Consider the following 13,081-nt stretch of genomic DNA (forward strand, 5'->3'; position numbering starts at 1 on the left):
ACACTTTGGATGTATGACAGTGGCATAAACAAAGATTTTGTTAGTCATTTGTATATCATAGTATTAGGGGGTTCACAGTGCAAATGTGTCATTGAAACTTCCAAGCTCCTCAGCTGGTGCAAATGTACCTAGATTTACAGCTCGGATGCATAGGCATGTGGAGAAGAATAGGTGCCATTGATAATTTCTGTGTGATTTTGTTGTCAGCACATTCAACTATGTAAAGAACAAAGTATTTAATAAGAATATTTCATTCATTCAGATCTAGGATGTGTTATTTTAGTGTTCCCTTTATTTTTTTGAGCAGTGTAGTTTTCATGCCACTATCCATAGCATTGCTCATTTTTATTGTTTCTTACCCCATGTCTGCATAGTAAGCTGATTTCCTAGCTCCCTGGGCCTGATTCAGATGTGGATTGAGTGGCTGTTATTTAGTTGGAAGCAGCAGTGATAGCACCTTATGGTAATGCAGCAGGAGACGTCTATTACAAGCAGACACTTCTTGCTGCACTAGTGATCTGACCTGCATCCTAGGACGCAGCATGGGATCTCTCCCCCATCATTGGGTTGCTTTCGGATCCCACGCTGCTGCACAATCTGCCTGTCACCGAGGCCAGGAAATCTCTGTCCTACTATGGAGATCCCCAGCTTCTTCTCAGACTCCTAGACGGCGGCAACATTTCTCCATTTTCACAAACGGAGGCCATCACCCCCCCTTCCCTGCTCCGTGGATAGAAGCAGACTGTCAATCACTGACACTCTGCTGCCTACATTGCAGGACCCATTCACACACTCGCAGAATGGGTCCTGCACATGCACAAATTACCAATAATCAGTACTTTGCACATAATGTTGCACCCCGACCACTTCTGAATAATCTCTCCATATGGATTCAAATCATTATGATACACAATAACCAAACTTTGTTGTTCATTCAAAATAGATAAATGAGACATTACAGTAGATATATGGCAGGTATAATTATCTTTTACATTACTCAGTGCTGTAGCAGAGCTCTAATGTGCCCTGCTCCAGGCCCTTGGCCTCCCGCCCTCTGAACATGTGATGTCATGACATCATGGTACAGGTGCCTGGGACCTGGGTGCTGGCCACATCAAGAGCACAAGTCTAGCACACACCTAGTTATGGCCTAGTAATGGCCCTGCTTTGCATGATCTCAGACTCTTTTCTTGTACTCTTCCAGTCACATGCTTGTCTGGTTGCAGTGATAGCTTTATTTGTGATTGCCCCTTATTATGTGCTATCTTTATGGATGCTGTTTGGGCGTTTCGAGTGTCACGAGTTAGTACTTTCTGACTCATGTCCTTAATCTTATTCTGGTCTTTGTTTAACTACAGTATGATTAGAACTTAAATTGATGCCCAAATATCAAGTTTTCATCCTTGTTTTGTTAGAGATTCTTCTTGTTTTGTCTGATGTTCTGTTTACAGATATTACAGATGGCTTATTCTAACCTTGCTTACTAGTAACATGAACATGAACAGCCATCTTGAAACAGCCATGAACAGCCATCTTGAAATTCAGCCTGTATGTACTTTAGTCCCTTTCTGTTTAGTCAACAGCAATCTAGTAAGACTAACCTGAGATCACAATCTGTATGCATTCTTGACACTTTGATAAACCAGCCTTCATCTACACTACACTGCAGTGCTGTAAAATAAATATCAGCAAATATAACACAATGAACTGCATATTCTCCCAGAATCCAAAATGAGCCGCTGTGCTATTAGTTTTTGGGTTTAACAATCCCAGCTATATACACATACATTTTATTTGGAAATTGAGCATCTTTATGTTTTATCCTATGGTACTACTAAAATGGTAAAATTGCCCCACCTTGATTTACTACTGTTAAATAATCTGGTGCACACAAACCAGCAGCTCAGAAACTATTCTTGCTTTTTCCAACACGGTCTATTAGCTCTTGACCAGCCTTGGACTAGGTATGACTATAGCCGGGGGAATCTCACTTTCTTTACAGTAGAAACTAGTCATTAAATCTAGAAGAGGGGCTGGTTTAACACCTCTAAAATGCACCCTCTGCCTCATATCTTCTTACAATAATTATGCTCAGCAATTCTGTACTGCAAACAAGGATCACATGAAGGTTATTCTATTCTTTGCTAGAAAACTATTACTCTGCCTATTTCATCCATCTGTGGAGCTGATTCTGAGTTGGGTGGATCTCTGTGCTTGGATACAAATGCTAAGTTGGATCTGTCTTTATGTGAAATTGGGCATTTTAGGGAAGGAACTGGGCAGCATCAATGCAACTGCACAGAACTGCCCTGGCTTGTGGGAGTGTCATGGACATGTATCAAACGTTCATTACTGAGTCATGCACATGGGGAAGGGAATCCTGCTTCTGATGGATTTCATGCACTTAGCATTGGACTGGTACAAGGGCAAATAATGATGAAGAGTGCACTGGCTGATGTGAAATTAATGGGCAGCACACTGCAGGTGTAAACAGGGCTGGATTAAAAGAGGGGCAACAGGGACCGTCATCCTGAGGACCCCACATATTTGTGCCCCCCACAGAGTGCTATTTGAACTGGCCCATGTAGATGCAGTTTTGTGGAATAGTGAAGTTAAATCCTGTAAGACACAGAGCCTGTTGCTCTGGTGCTACTGCTGCTGCTCTGGGACATTCATCCAAATAGAGAGAAGGGGTGTGGGTGTGTGTGTGTCAGTCATGGAGGGTGGGGGCTCAGGGGTGTTTGTAAGCATGTATAGTAACGAGGGCACCCACACAACTTTTTTGCTCCCGCCTGCCTTAATCCAGTCCTGTGTGCATAGTGATGAGCGGGTTCGGTTTCTCGGAAACCGAACCCCCCCGAACTTCACGCTTTTTACACGGGTCCGAGGCAGACTCGGATCTTCCCGCCTTGCTCGGCTAACCCGAGCGCGCCCGAACGTCATCATCCCGCTGTCGGATTCTCGCGAGGCTCGTATTCTATCGCGAGACTCGGATTTTATATAAGGAGCAGCGCGTCGCCGCCATTTTCACACGTGCATTGAGATTGATAGGGAGAGGACGTGGCTGGCGTCCTCTCCGTTTAGATAAAGAGTGAGACACTTGATTTACTGGAGCATTAGGAGTACTCAGAGAGTGCAGAGTTTTGCTGATAGTTATACTAGTGACCACCAGTTTTATTTATTATTTAATATAATCCGTTCTCTGCCTGAAAAAAAACGATACACAGTCACATACCATATCTGTGCTCAGCCTCAGTGTGCTGCATGATAATATCATCTATGTATATCTGACTGTGCTGAGTAGTGCTCACTGCTCACACAGCTTAATTGTGGGGGAGACTGGGGAGCAGTTATAGCAGGAGTACATATTTAACAGTGCACACTTTTGCTGCCAGAGTGCCAGTGTGACTGACCAGCAGTGACCACCAGTATATTGTCTGCCTGAAAAAGTTAAACACTCGTGTGGTGTTTTTTTTTTTAATTCTATAAACGCATTCTGCTGACAGTGTCCAGCAGGTCCGTCATTCATTATATTTCTATCTTCTTCATACTAGTAGTTTAGGAGTCTGCAGTGCTGACAGTGTCCAGCAGGTCCGTCATTATATAATATATACCTGTCCTGCAGTAGTGATATATATATATTTTTTATATCATTATCATCCAGTCTATACTAGCAGACGCAGTACGGTAGTCCACGGCTGTAGCTACCTCTGTGTCGGCACTGGCAGTCGCTCGTCCATAATTGTATACCTACCTGTGGTGGTTTTTTTTTTCTATCTTCTTCATACTAGTAGTTTAGGAGTCTGCAGTGCTGACAGTGTCCAGCAGGTCCGTCATTATACAATATATACCTGTCCTGCAGTAGTGATATATATATATTTTTTATATCATTATCATCCAGTCTATACTAGCAGACGCAGTACGTTAGTCCACGGCTGTAGCTACCTCTGTGTCGGCACTGGCAGTCGCTCGTCCATAATTGTATACCTACCTGTGGTGGTTTTTTTTTTCTATCTTCTTCATACTAGTAGTTTAGGAGTCTGCAGTGCTGACAGTGTCCAGCAGGTCCGTCATTATATAATATATACCTGTCCTGCAGTAGTGATATATATATATATATTTTATATCATTATCATCCAGTCTATACTAGCAGACGCAGTACGGTAGTCCACGGCTGTAGCTACCTCTGTGTCGGCACTGGCAGTCGCTCATCCATAATTGTATACCTACCTGTGGTGGGTTTTTTTTTTTTTCTATCTTCTTCATACTAGTAGTTTAGGAGTCTGCAGTGCTGACAGTGTCCAGCAGGTCCGTCATTATACAATATATACCTGTCCTGCAGTAGTGATATATATATATATTTTATATCATTATCATCCAGTCTATACTAGCAGACGCAGTACGGTAGTCCACGGCTGTAGCTACCTCTGTGTCGGCACTGGCAGTCGCTCGTCCATAATTGTATACCTACCTGTGGTGGTTTTTTTTTTCTATCTTCTTCATACTAGTAGTTTAGGAGTCTGCAGTGCTGACAGTGTCCAGCAGGTCCGTCATTATACAATATATACCTGTCCTGCAGTAGTGATATATATATATTTTTTATATCATTATCATCCAGTCTATACTAGCAGACGCAGTACGGTAGTCCACGGCTGTAGCTACCTCTGTGTCGGCACTGGCAGTCGCTCGTCCATAATTGTATACCTACCTGTGGTGGTTTTTTTTTCTATCTTCTTCATACTAGTAGTTTAGGAGTCTGCAGTGCTGACAGTGTCCAGCAGGTCCGTCATTATATAATATATACCTGTCCTGCAGTAGTGATATATATATATTTTTTATATCATTATCATCCAGTCTATACTAGCAGATGCAGTACGGTAGTCCACGGCTGTAGCTACCTCTGTGTCGGCACTGGCAGTCGCTCGTCCATAATTGTATACCTACCTGTGGTGGGTTTTTTTTTACTATCTTCTTCATACTAGTAGTTTAGGAGTCTGCAGTGCTGACAGTGTCCAGCAGGTCCGTCATTATACAATATATACCTGTCCTGCAGTAGTGATATATATATATTTTTTATATCATTATCATCCAGTCTATACTAGCAGACGCAGTACGGTAGTCAACGGCTGTAGCTACCTCTGTGTCGGCAGTCGCTCGTCATCCATAAGTATACTAGTATCCATCCATCTCCATTTTTTACCTGAGGTGCCTTTTAGTTTTGCCTATTAAAATATGGAGAACAAAAATGTTGAGGTTCCAAAAATAGGGAAAGATCAAGATCCACTTCCACCTCGTGCTGAAGCTGCTGCCACTAGTCATGGCAGAGACGATGAAATGCCATCAACGTCGTCTGCCAAGGCCGATGCCCAATGTCATAGTACAGAGCATGTAAAATCCAAAACACCAAATATCAGTAAAAAAAGGACTCAAAAATCTAAACTAAAATCGTCGGAGGAGAAGCGTAAACTTGCCAATATGCCATTTACCACACAGAGTGGCAAGGAACGGCTGAGGCCCTGGCCTATGTTCATGGCTAGTGGTTCAGCTTCACATGAGGATGGAAGCACTCAGCCTCTCGCTAGAAAAATGAAAAGACTTAAGCTGGCAAAAGCACAGCAAAAACTGTGCGTTCTTCGAAATCACAAATCCACAAGGAGAGTCCAATTGTGTCGGTTGCGATGCCTGACCTTCCCAACACTGGACGTGAAGAGCATGCGCCTTCCACCATTTGCACGCCCCCTGCAAGTGCTGGAAGGAGCACCCGCAGTCCAGTTCCTGATAGTCAGATTGAAGATGTCAGTGTTGAAGTACACCAGGATGAGGAGGATATGGGTGTTGCTGGCGCTGGGGAGGAAATTGACCAGGAGGATTCTGATGGTGAGGTGGTTTGTTTAAGTCAGGCACCCGGGGAGACACCTGTTGTCCGTGGGAGGAATATGGCCATTGACATGCCTGGTGAAAATACCAAAAAAATCAGCTCTTCATTGTGGAAGTATTTCAACAGAAATGCGGACAACATTTGTCAAGCCGTGTGTTGCCTTTGTCAAGCTGTAATAAGTAGGGGTAAGGACGATAACCACCTCGGAACATCCTCCCTTATACGTCACCTGCAGCGCATTCATCATAAGTCAGTGACAAGTTCAAAAACTTTGGGCGACAGCGGAAGCAGTCCACTGACCAGTAAATCCCTTCCTCTTGTAACCAAGCTCACGCAAACCACCCCACCAACTCCCTCAGTGTCAATTTCCTCCTTCCCCAGGAATGCCAATAGTCCTGCAGGCCATGTCACTGGCAATTCTGACGAGTCCTCTCCTGCCTGGGATTCCTCTGATGCATCCTTGCGTGTAACGCCTACTGCTGCTGGCGCTGCTGTTGTTGCTGCTGGGAGTCGATCGTCATCCCAGAGGGGAAGTCGTAAGACCACTTTTACTACTTCCACCAAGCAATTGACTGTCCAACAGTCCTTTGCGAGGAAGATGAAATATCACAGCAGTCATCCTGCTGCAAAGCGGATAACTGAGGCCTTGGCATCCTGGGCGGTGAGAAACGTGGTTCCGGTATCCATCATTACTGCAGAGCCAACTAGAGACTTGTTGGAGGTACTGTGTCCCCGGTACCAAATACCATCTAGGTTCCATTTCTCTAGGCAGGCGATACCGAAAATGTACACAGACCTCAGAAAAAGAGTCACCAGTGTCCTAAAAAATGCAGTTGTACCCAATGTCCACTTAACCACGGACATGTGGACAAGTGGAGCAGGGCAGACTCAGGACTATATGACTGTGACAGCCCACTGGGTAGATGTATTGACTCCCGCCGCAAGAACAGCAGCGGCGGCACCAGTAGCAGCATCTCGCAAACGCCAACTCTTTCCTAGGCAGGCTACGCTTTGTATCACCGCTTTCCAGAATACGCACACAGCTGAAAACCTCTTACGGCAACTGAGGAAGATCATCGCAGAATGGCTTACCCCAATTGGACTCTCCTGTGGATTTGTGGCATCGGACAACGCCAGCAATATTGTGTGTGCATTAAATCTGGGCAAATTCCAGCACGTCCCATGTTTTGCACATACCTTGAATTTGGTTGTGCAGAATTATTTAAAAAACGAGAGGGGCGTGCAAGAGATGCTGTCGGTGGCCAGAAGAATTGCGGCACACTTTCGGCGTACAGGCACCACGTACAAAAGACTGGAGCACCACCAAAAACGCCTGAACCTGCCCTGCCATCATCTGAAGCAAGAAGTGGTAACGAGGTGGAATTCAACCCTCTATATTAGGGGTGGGCAAAATACGGCCCGCGGGCCGGATGCGGCCCGCAAACCGATCCTACCCGGCCCACTGCTTCCCCCCAGTGCGCAATGACAAGTGGCCCGACAGGCTGGGCTGCTTGTCATTGCTCTGCAGTACCTACAAGCCGCCGGTGCCTGTCTCCCCTGCAGCTGTTGCACGGCGCCTGCCACACTGTCTTCTTGCCTTGTAGCCTCCCCTCCCGCCTCCAGTGACAACGGCAGTGTTCATGGCCAGCCAAAAAGGGGGCGGAGCTATGCGAGGACGAGGGGGCGGGGCTACACGGACCTCAGGGGGCGGAGCTACATGGGACAAGAGCAACTGCTACAGATCCATCCTTCCTGCCACAGCCAGCCAGCCAGATAAGTTAATGGAAAAAGTAAGAGAAAGTGTATTTGTGTGTGTGTGTATATATATGTGAGAGTGTGTGTGTGTGTGTATATGTTTGTGTGTGCAGGCAGTGGCGTCAGACTGTTTTTAGGTTAGGGGGGAGATCTTTAACGCTCGATGTACCACCCCTACCCCCCCCCGTGTTCTGTCACTGACTTAACCCCACATGTTCTGTCACCGTGTCACCCCCGTGTTCTGTCACCGCGTCACACCCCCGAGTTCTGTCACCGTGTCACCCCCGTGTTCTGTCACTGACTCAATCCCACATGTTCTGTCACCGTGTCACCCCCGTGTTCTGTCACCATGTCACACCCCCGTGTTCTGTCACTGTGTCACCCCCGTGTTCTGTCACTGTCACCCCCGTGTTCTGTCACTGTGTCACCCCCGTGTTCTGTCACTGTGTCACCCCCGTGTTCTGTCACTGTGTCACCCCCGTGTTCTGTCACTGTGTCACCCCCGTGTTCTGTCACTGCGTCACACCTCCGTGTTCTGTCACTGTGTCACCCCCGCGTTCTGTCACTGACTCAACTCCACATGTTCTGTCACGTGTCACCCCGTGTTCTGTCACCGTGTCACCACCGTGTTCTGTCACTGTGTCACACCCCGCATGTTCTGTCACCCCCCGTGCTCTGTCACTGACTCAACCCCACATATTCTGTCACCATGTCACACCCCCCGTGTTCTGTCACCATGTCACACCCCCCGTGTTCTGTCACTGTGTCACACCCCGCGTGTTCTGTCACTGTGTCACCCCCGCGTTCTGTCACTGACTCAACTCCACATGTTCTGTCACCGTGTCACCCCCCGTGTTCTGTCACCGCGTCACACCACCCGTGTTCTGTCACTGTCACACCTTTCCCCAGGGGCCATGAGACACTGGATAATTTGCTTGCTGTGCAATGATTATCCCAAATAAAATGTTAATGTGTAAAAGGGGGCTCTACCTGCCGTAATGTGTAAAAGGGGACTTTACCTGGCGTAATGTGTGACAGGGGCTCTACCTGGCGTAATGTGTGTAAGTGGCGCTACTGTGTGGCATAATTTGAATAATGGAGACTATTGTGCAGCCTAATATGTATCTATATTATTTTTTGGCCACACCCCTTCCCTATGATGCCACGTCCCTATATTTTTGGCACGCGGGGGAGCTGCTATTTTGTGTGCGGCCCTCGGATACTGACAGGAAAGTGTCAAGTGGCCCTTCAGCTGAAATGATTGCCCACCCCTGCTCTATATGCTTCAGAGGTTGGAGGAGCAGCAAAAGGCCATTCAAGCCTATACAACTTAGCACGATATAGGAGGTGGAATGCACCTGTCTCAAGCGCAGTGGAGAATGATTTCAATGTTGTGCAAGGTTCTGCAACCTTTTGAACTTGCCACACGTGAAGTCAGTTCAGACACTGCCAGCCTGAGTCAGGTCATTCCCCTCATCAGGCTTTTGCAGAAGAAGCTGGAGACATTGAAGGAGGAGCTAACACAGAGCGATTCCGCTAGGCATGTGGGACTTGTGGATGGAGCCCTTAATTCGCTTAACAAGGATTCACGGGTGGTCAATCTGTTGAAATCAGAGCACTACATTTTGGCCACCGTGCTCGATCCTAGATTTAAAACCTACCTTGGATCTCTCTTTCCGGCAGACACAAGTCTGCTGGGGTTCAAAGAACTGCTGGTGAGAAAATTGTCAAGTCAAGCGGAACGCGACCTGTCAACATCTCCTCCTTCACATTCTCCCGCAACTGGGGGTGCGAGGAAAAGGCTCAGAATTCCGAGCCCACCCGCTGGCGGTGATGCAGGGCAGTCTGGAGTGACTGCTGATGCTGACATCTGGTCCGGACTGAAGGACCTGACAACGATTACGGACATGTCGTCTACTGTCACTGCATATGATTCTCTCCCCATTGAAAGAATGGTGGAGGATTATATGAGTGACCGCATCCAAGTAGGCACGTCAGACAGTCCGTACTTATACTGGCAGGAAAAAGAGGCAATTTGGAGGCCCTTGCACAAACTGGCTTTATTCTACCTAAGTTGCCCTCCCACAAGTGTGTACTCCGAAAGAGTGTTTAGTGCCGCCGCTCACCTTGTCAGCAATCGGCGTACGAGGTTACATCCAGAAAATGTGGAGAAGATGATGTTCATTAAAATGAATTATAATCAATTCCTCCGTGGAGACATTCACCAGCAGCAATTGCCTCCACAAAGTACACAGGGAGCTGAGATGGTGGATTCCAGTGGGGACGAATTGATAATCTGTGAGGAGGGGGATGTACACGGTGATATATCGGAGGATGATGATGAGGTGGACATCTTGCCTCTGTAGAGCCAGTTTGTGCAAGGGGAGATTAATTGCTTCTTTTTTGGTGGGGGTCCAAACCAACCCGTCATTTCAGTCACAGTCGTGTGGCAGACCCTGTCACTGAAATGATGGGTTGGTTAAAGTGTGCATGTCCTGTTTATACAACATAAGGGTGGGTGGGAGGGCCCAAGGACAATTCCATCTTGCACCTCTTTTTTCTTTAATTTTTCTTTGCGTCATGTGCTGTTTGGGGAGTAGTTTTTGGAAAGGCCATCCTGCATGACACTGCAGTGCCACTCCTAGATAGGCCAGGTGTTTGTGTCGGCCACTTGGGTCGCTTATCTTAGTCACACAGCTACCTCATTGCGCCTCTTTTTTTCTTTGCGTCATGTGCTGTTTGGGGGGTGTTTTTTGGAAGGGCCATCCTGCGTGACACTGCAGTGCCACTCCTAGATGGGCCAGGTGTTTGTGTCGGCCACTAGGGTCGCTTAGCTTACTCACACAGCTACCTCATTGCGCCTCTTTTTTTTCTTCTTTGCGTCATGTGCTGTTTGGGGGGTGTTTTTTGGAAGGGCTATCCTGCGTGACACTGCAGTGCCACTCCTAGATGGGCCAGGTGTTTGTGTCGGCCACTTGGGTCGCTGAGCTTAGTCATCCAGCGACCTCGGTGCAAATTTTAGGACTAAAAATAATATTGTGAGGTGTTCAGAATAGACTGAAAATGAGTGGAAATTATGGTTATTGAGGTTAATAATACTTTGGGATCAAAATGACCCCCAAATTCTATGATTTAAGCTGTTTTTTAGGGTTTTTTGAAAAAAACACCTGAATCCAAAACACACCCGAATCCGACAAAAAAAATTCGGTGAGGTTTTGCCAAAACGCGTTCGAACCCAAAACACGGCCGTGGAACCGAACCCAAAACCAAAGCACAAAACCCGAAAAATTTCCGGTGCTCATCACTATGTGTGCATGGCCCTGCATTAGCCCTATGGAATCCTGCATTAGCATAAATTAGTAAATCTGGCTTTCTGCAGCTGCCCGCAGTTACAGCCACTTTGCATAGGGATGTAGTTACATTGCCGGCAGTCGGGATTCCGATGCCGGAATCCCGATCACTGACAATGCCGACAGCTGGAATCCCAACTAACAGGGGCTATTCCCACTCATGGGTGTCCACGACGACCATAGAGTGAGAATAAAACCTGTGTTGAGCGCAGTGAGCCACTGAGCCTGCAAGGGGCATCGTTGCACTCGCACCCCCTGCTGGCATTCTAGTGGCCAGGATCCGGGCATCGGTATGCTGACCGTCGGGATCCCGGTCGCCAGCATCCCATACCCAACGCCTTTGCATAAGACCCAGAATCATTCTCTGTATGTGAAAAGTGCTGCTTTACTCATGCCCAATAGCACCCATTCTGCTCCACATGCCTATGCATCCGAGCTGTAAATCTAGGTACATTTGCCCCAGCTGAGGAGCTTGGAAGTTTCAATTACACATTTGCACTGTGACCTCCCAATACTATGATATACAAATGACTAACAAAATTGTTGTTTATGCCACTGTCATCTATCCAAAGTGTATAAATACGAATGAACCTTTATTTGTTTTGTTAATTTAATGACAATTCCATCTTTTCTGCAGCAGTGGCCTATTTCCAAAGTGGAGTGGTAACATCAGGAAACAAAATTTATGTCACAAATGGATTGGAAGGTAATTACGATACTGCCCTAGCCACCTGCCGTGGAGCACAAGGAACGCTGCCAACTCCTTTAAATAGGTTTGAAAATGATGCCTTACAACAGCTAGCGAAGGCAAGAGGCAAGCTATTTTTTCTTGGCATCAATGATGAAAGCGTGGAAGGTTCCTTTGTCTATCTCAATGGCAACCAAATTTCTTATAAAAATTGGTACCAAAAAGAACCTAATGGAGGACGAGGTGAAAACTGTGTACAAATATACGAACAAGGACAGTGGATTGATATCCACTGTAATCATAGAAATTTGATTGTGTGTGAATTTTAGAAGTATTTCTGTTGGAAACAGCAGAGTTCCACAAATTAAATTTTTCATGTCTGTATATTAACAGTGAGGATTTATCATTTTTTTTATTTTTAAATGTACAAATCTCCATCCTTGTACTTGAGCCATAACCTGACAAAGACTGAATTGATGCAGTCATTCCAACTTTATTTGTAGACTATAAATTCTGTGTATCACTGGAACTTTGTACTTCTGCAAAATGACCTGATATGAAAAAACATCTGCGGCTTTGTTCAACTCGATAAACTTTCAATAAATCCTGACTACATGTGTTAAACAGTATTGCCTTGTAAATGATTGCCACTTGGAAAAAAAGCCAGAGATCAGCTGGCATCCTACACTTTCGGCAAACTCTGACCCTATTACATATGCCCCTTGAAGAGTGAAAAAGTTGAGAGAGATAAAATACTCAGGGTTGGTGACAGGAAGGGGGGTCAAAAGGGACACCTGTACCGGGCCCCAAGGGTCAGAGGGAACCAAAGGACACACTGTTTAGTGCCGGGCAGCGTTGTGTGCCATCTTGTCCAAATAGGGCAGCGAGCTGTAGACAGTGTGGGTACAGTCTCAGAGTGACAGGAGCGTCTCACACACAGTGACTGTGCAGCGCGAGTGTGCACCCACTCTTCTGGGTCCAGTTCTGCTGCAGGCGGTTACAGGACATGGCAGCAGTTCTGCTGGCCATGATTCTTGTGCCCTTCTGGTGGGATCTGCTGTGCGATGTTCGTGTCTGGGTACTGGACAGTGCAGTGCCGATGAGTCTCTCCCTGGGGTAAGAGTGGATTGATGAGGGGTTACAGGGCATTGGGGTGGGGTGGGGTGGGGGAGCTGGGAATGCAGCATGGAGGGAGACAGACTGTGCGGTGTGTGAGGGAGGAAGAAGAAGGAAGAAGATAGATAGATATATATATATATATATATATATAAACAGTTTCTTATATGGAGCAGCCAGCAAATTCCATTGCGCTTTAATGTATATATTAAGGGGCCCCAGAGATATCACTGTACCGGGACCCAAGATTTCTGTTGCTGGCCCTGAAACTACCTAGCAATCAGCTGCTAGCTG

General features: G+C 46.5%; 2 protein-coding genes across 5 annotated transcripts in view; both read left to right on the top strand.

The window, feature by feature from the left end:
- The window catches only part of LOC135055102 (collectin-43-like), a 36,860-nt gene extending 24,565 nt beyond the window's left edge, over positions 1 to 12,295 (top strand). For all 4 annotated transcript variants that reach the window (XM_063958753.1, XM_063958755.1, XM_063958756.1 and 1 more), the window contains one exon: positions 11,621 to 12,295. In XM_063958753.1, the coding sequence (XP_063814823.1) occupies positions 11,621 to 12,000 (380 nt within the window). In that variant the 3' untranslated portion in view covers positions 12,001 to 12,295. The remainder of the gene's footprint in view (positions 1 to 11,620) is intronic.
- Positions 1 to 13,081, top strand: part of LOC135055101 (pulmonary surfactant-associated protein D-like) — a 455,316-nt gene that overhangs the window by 325,544 nt on the left and 116,691 nt on the right. The gene's annotated exons all lie outside the window — the stretch shown is intronic.

Source organism: Pseudophryne corroboree, chromosome 3 (genome assembly GCF_028390025.1).
Source record: "Pseudophryne corroboree isolate aPseCor3 chromosome 3, aPseCor3.hap2, whole genome shotgun sequence".
In the NCBI taxonomy this organism is placed as follows: domain Eukaryota; kingdom Metazoa; phylum Chordata; class Amphibia; order Anura; family Myobatrachidae; genus Pseudophryne; species Pseudophryne corroboree.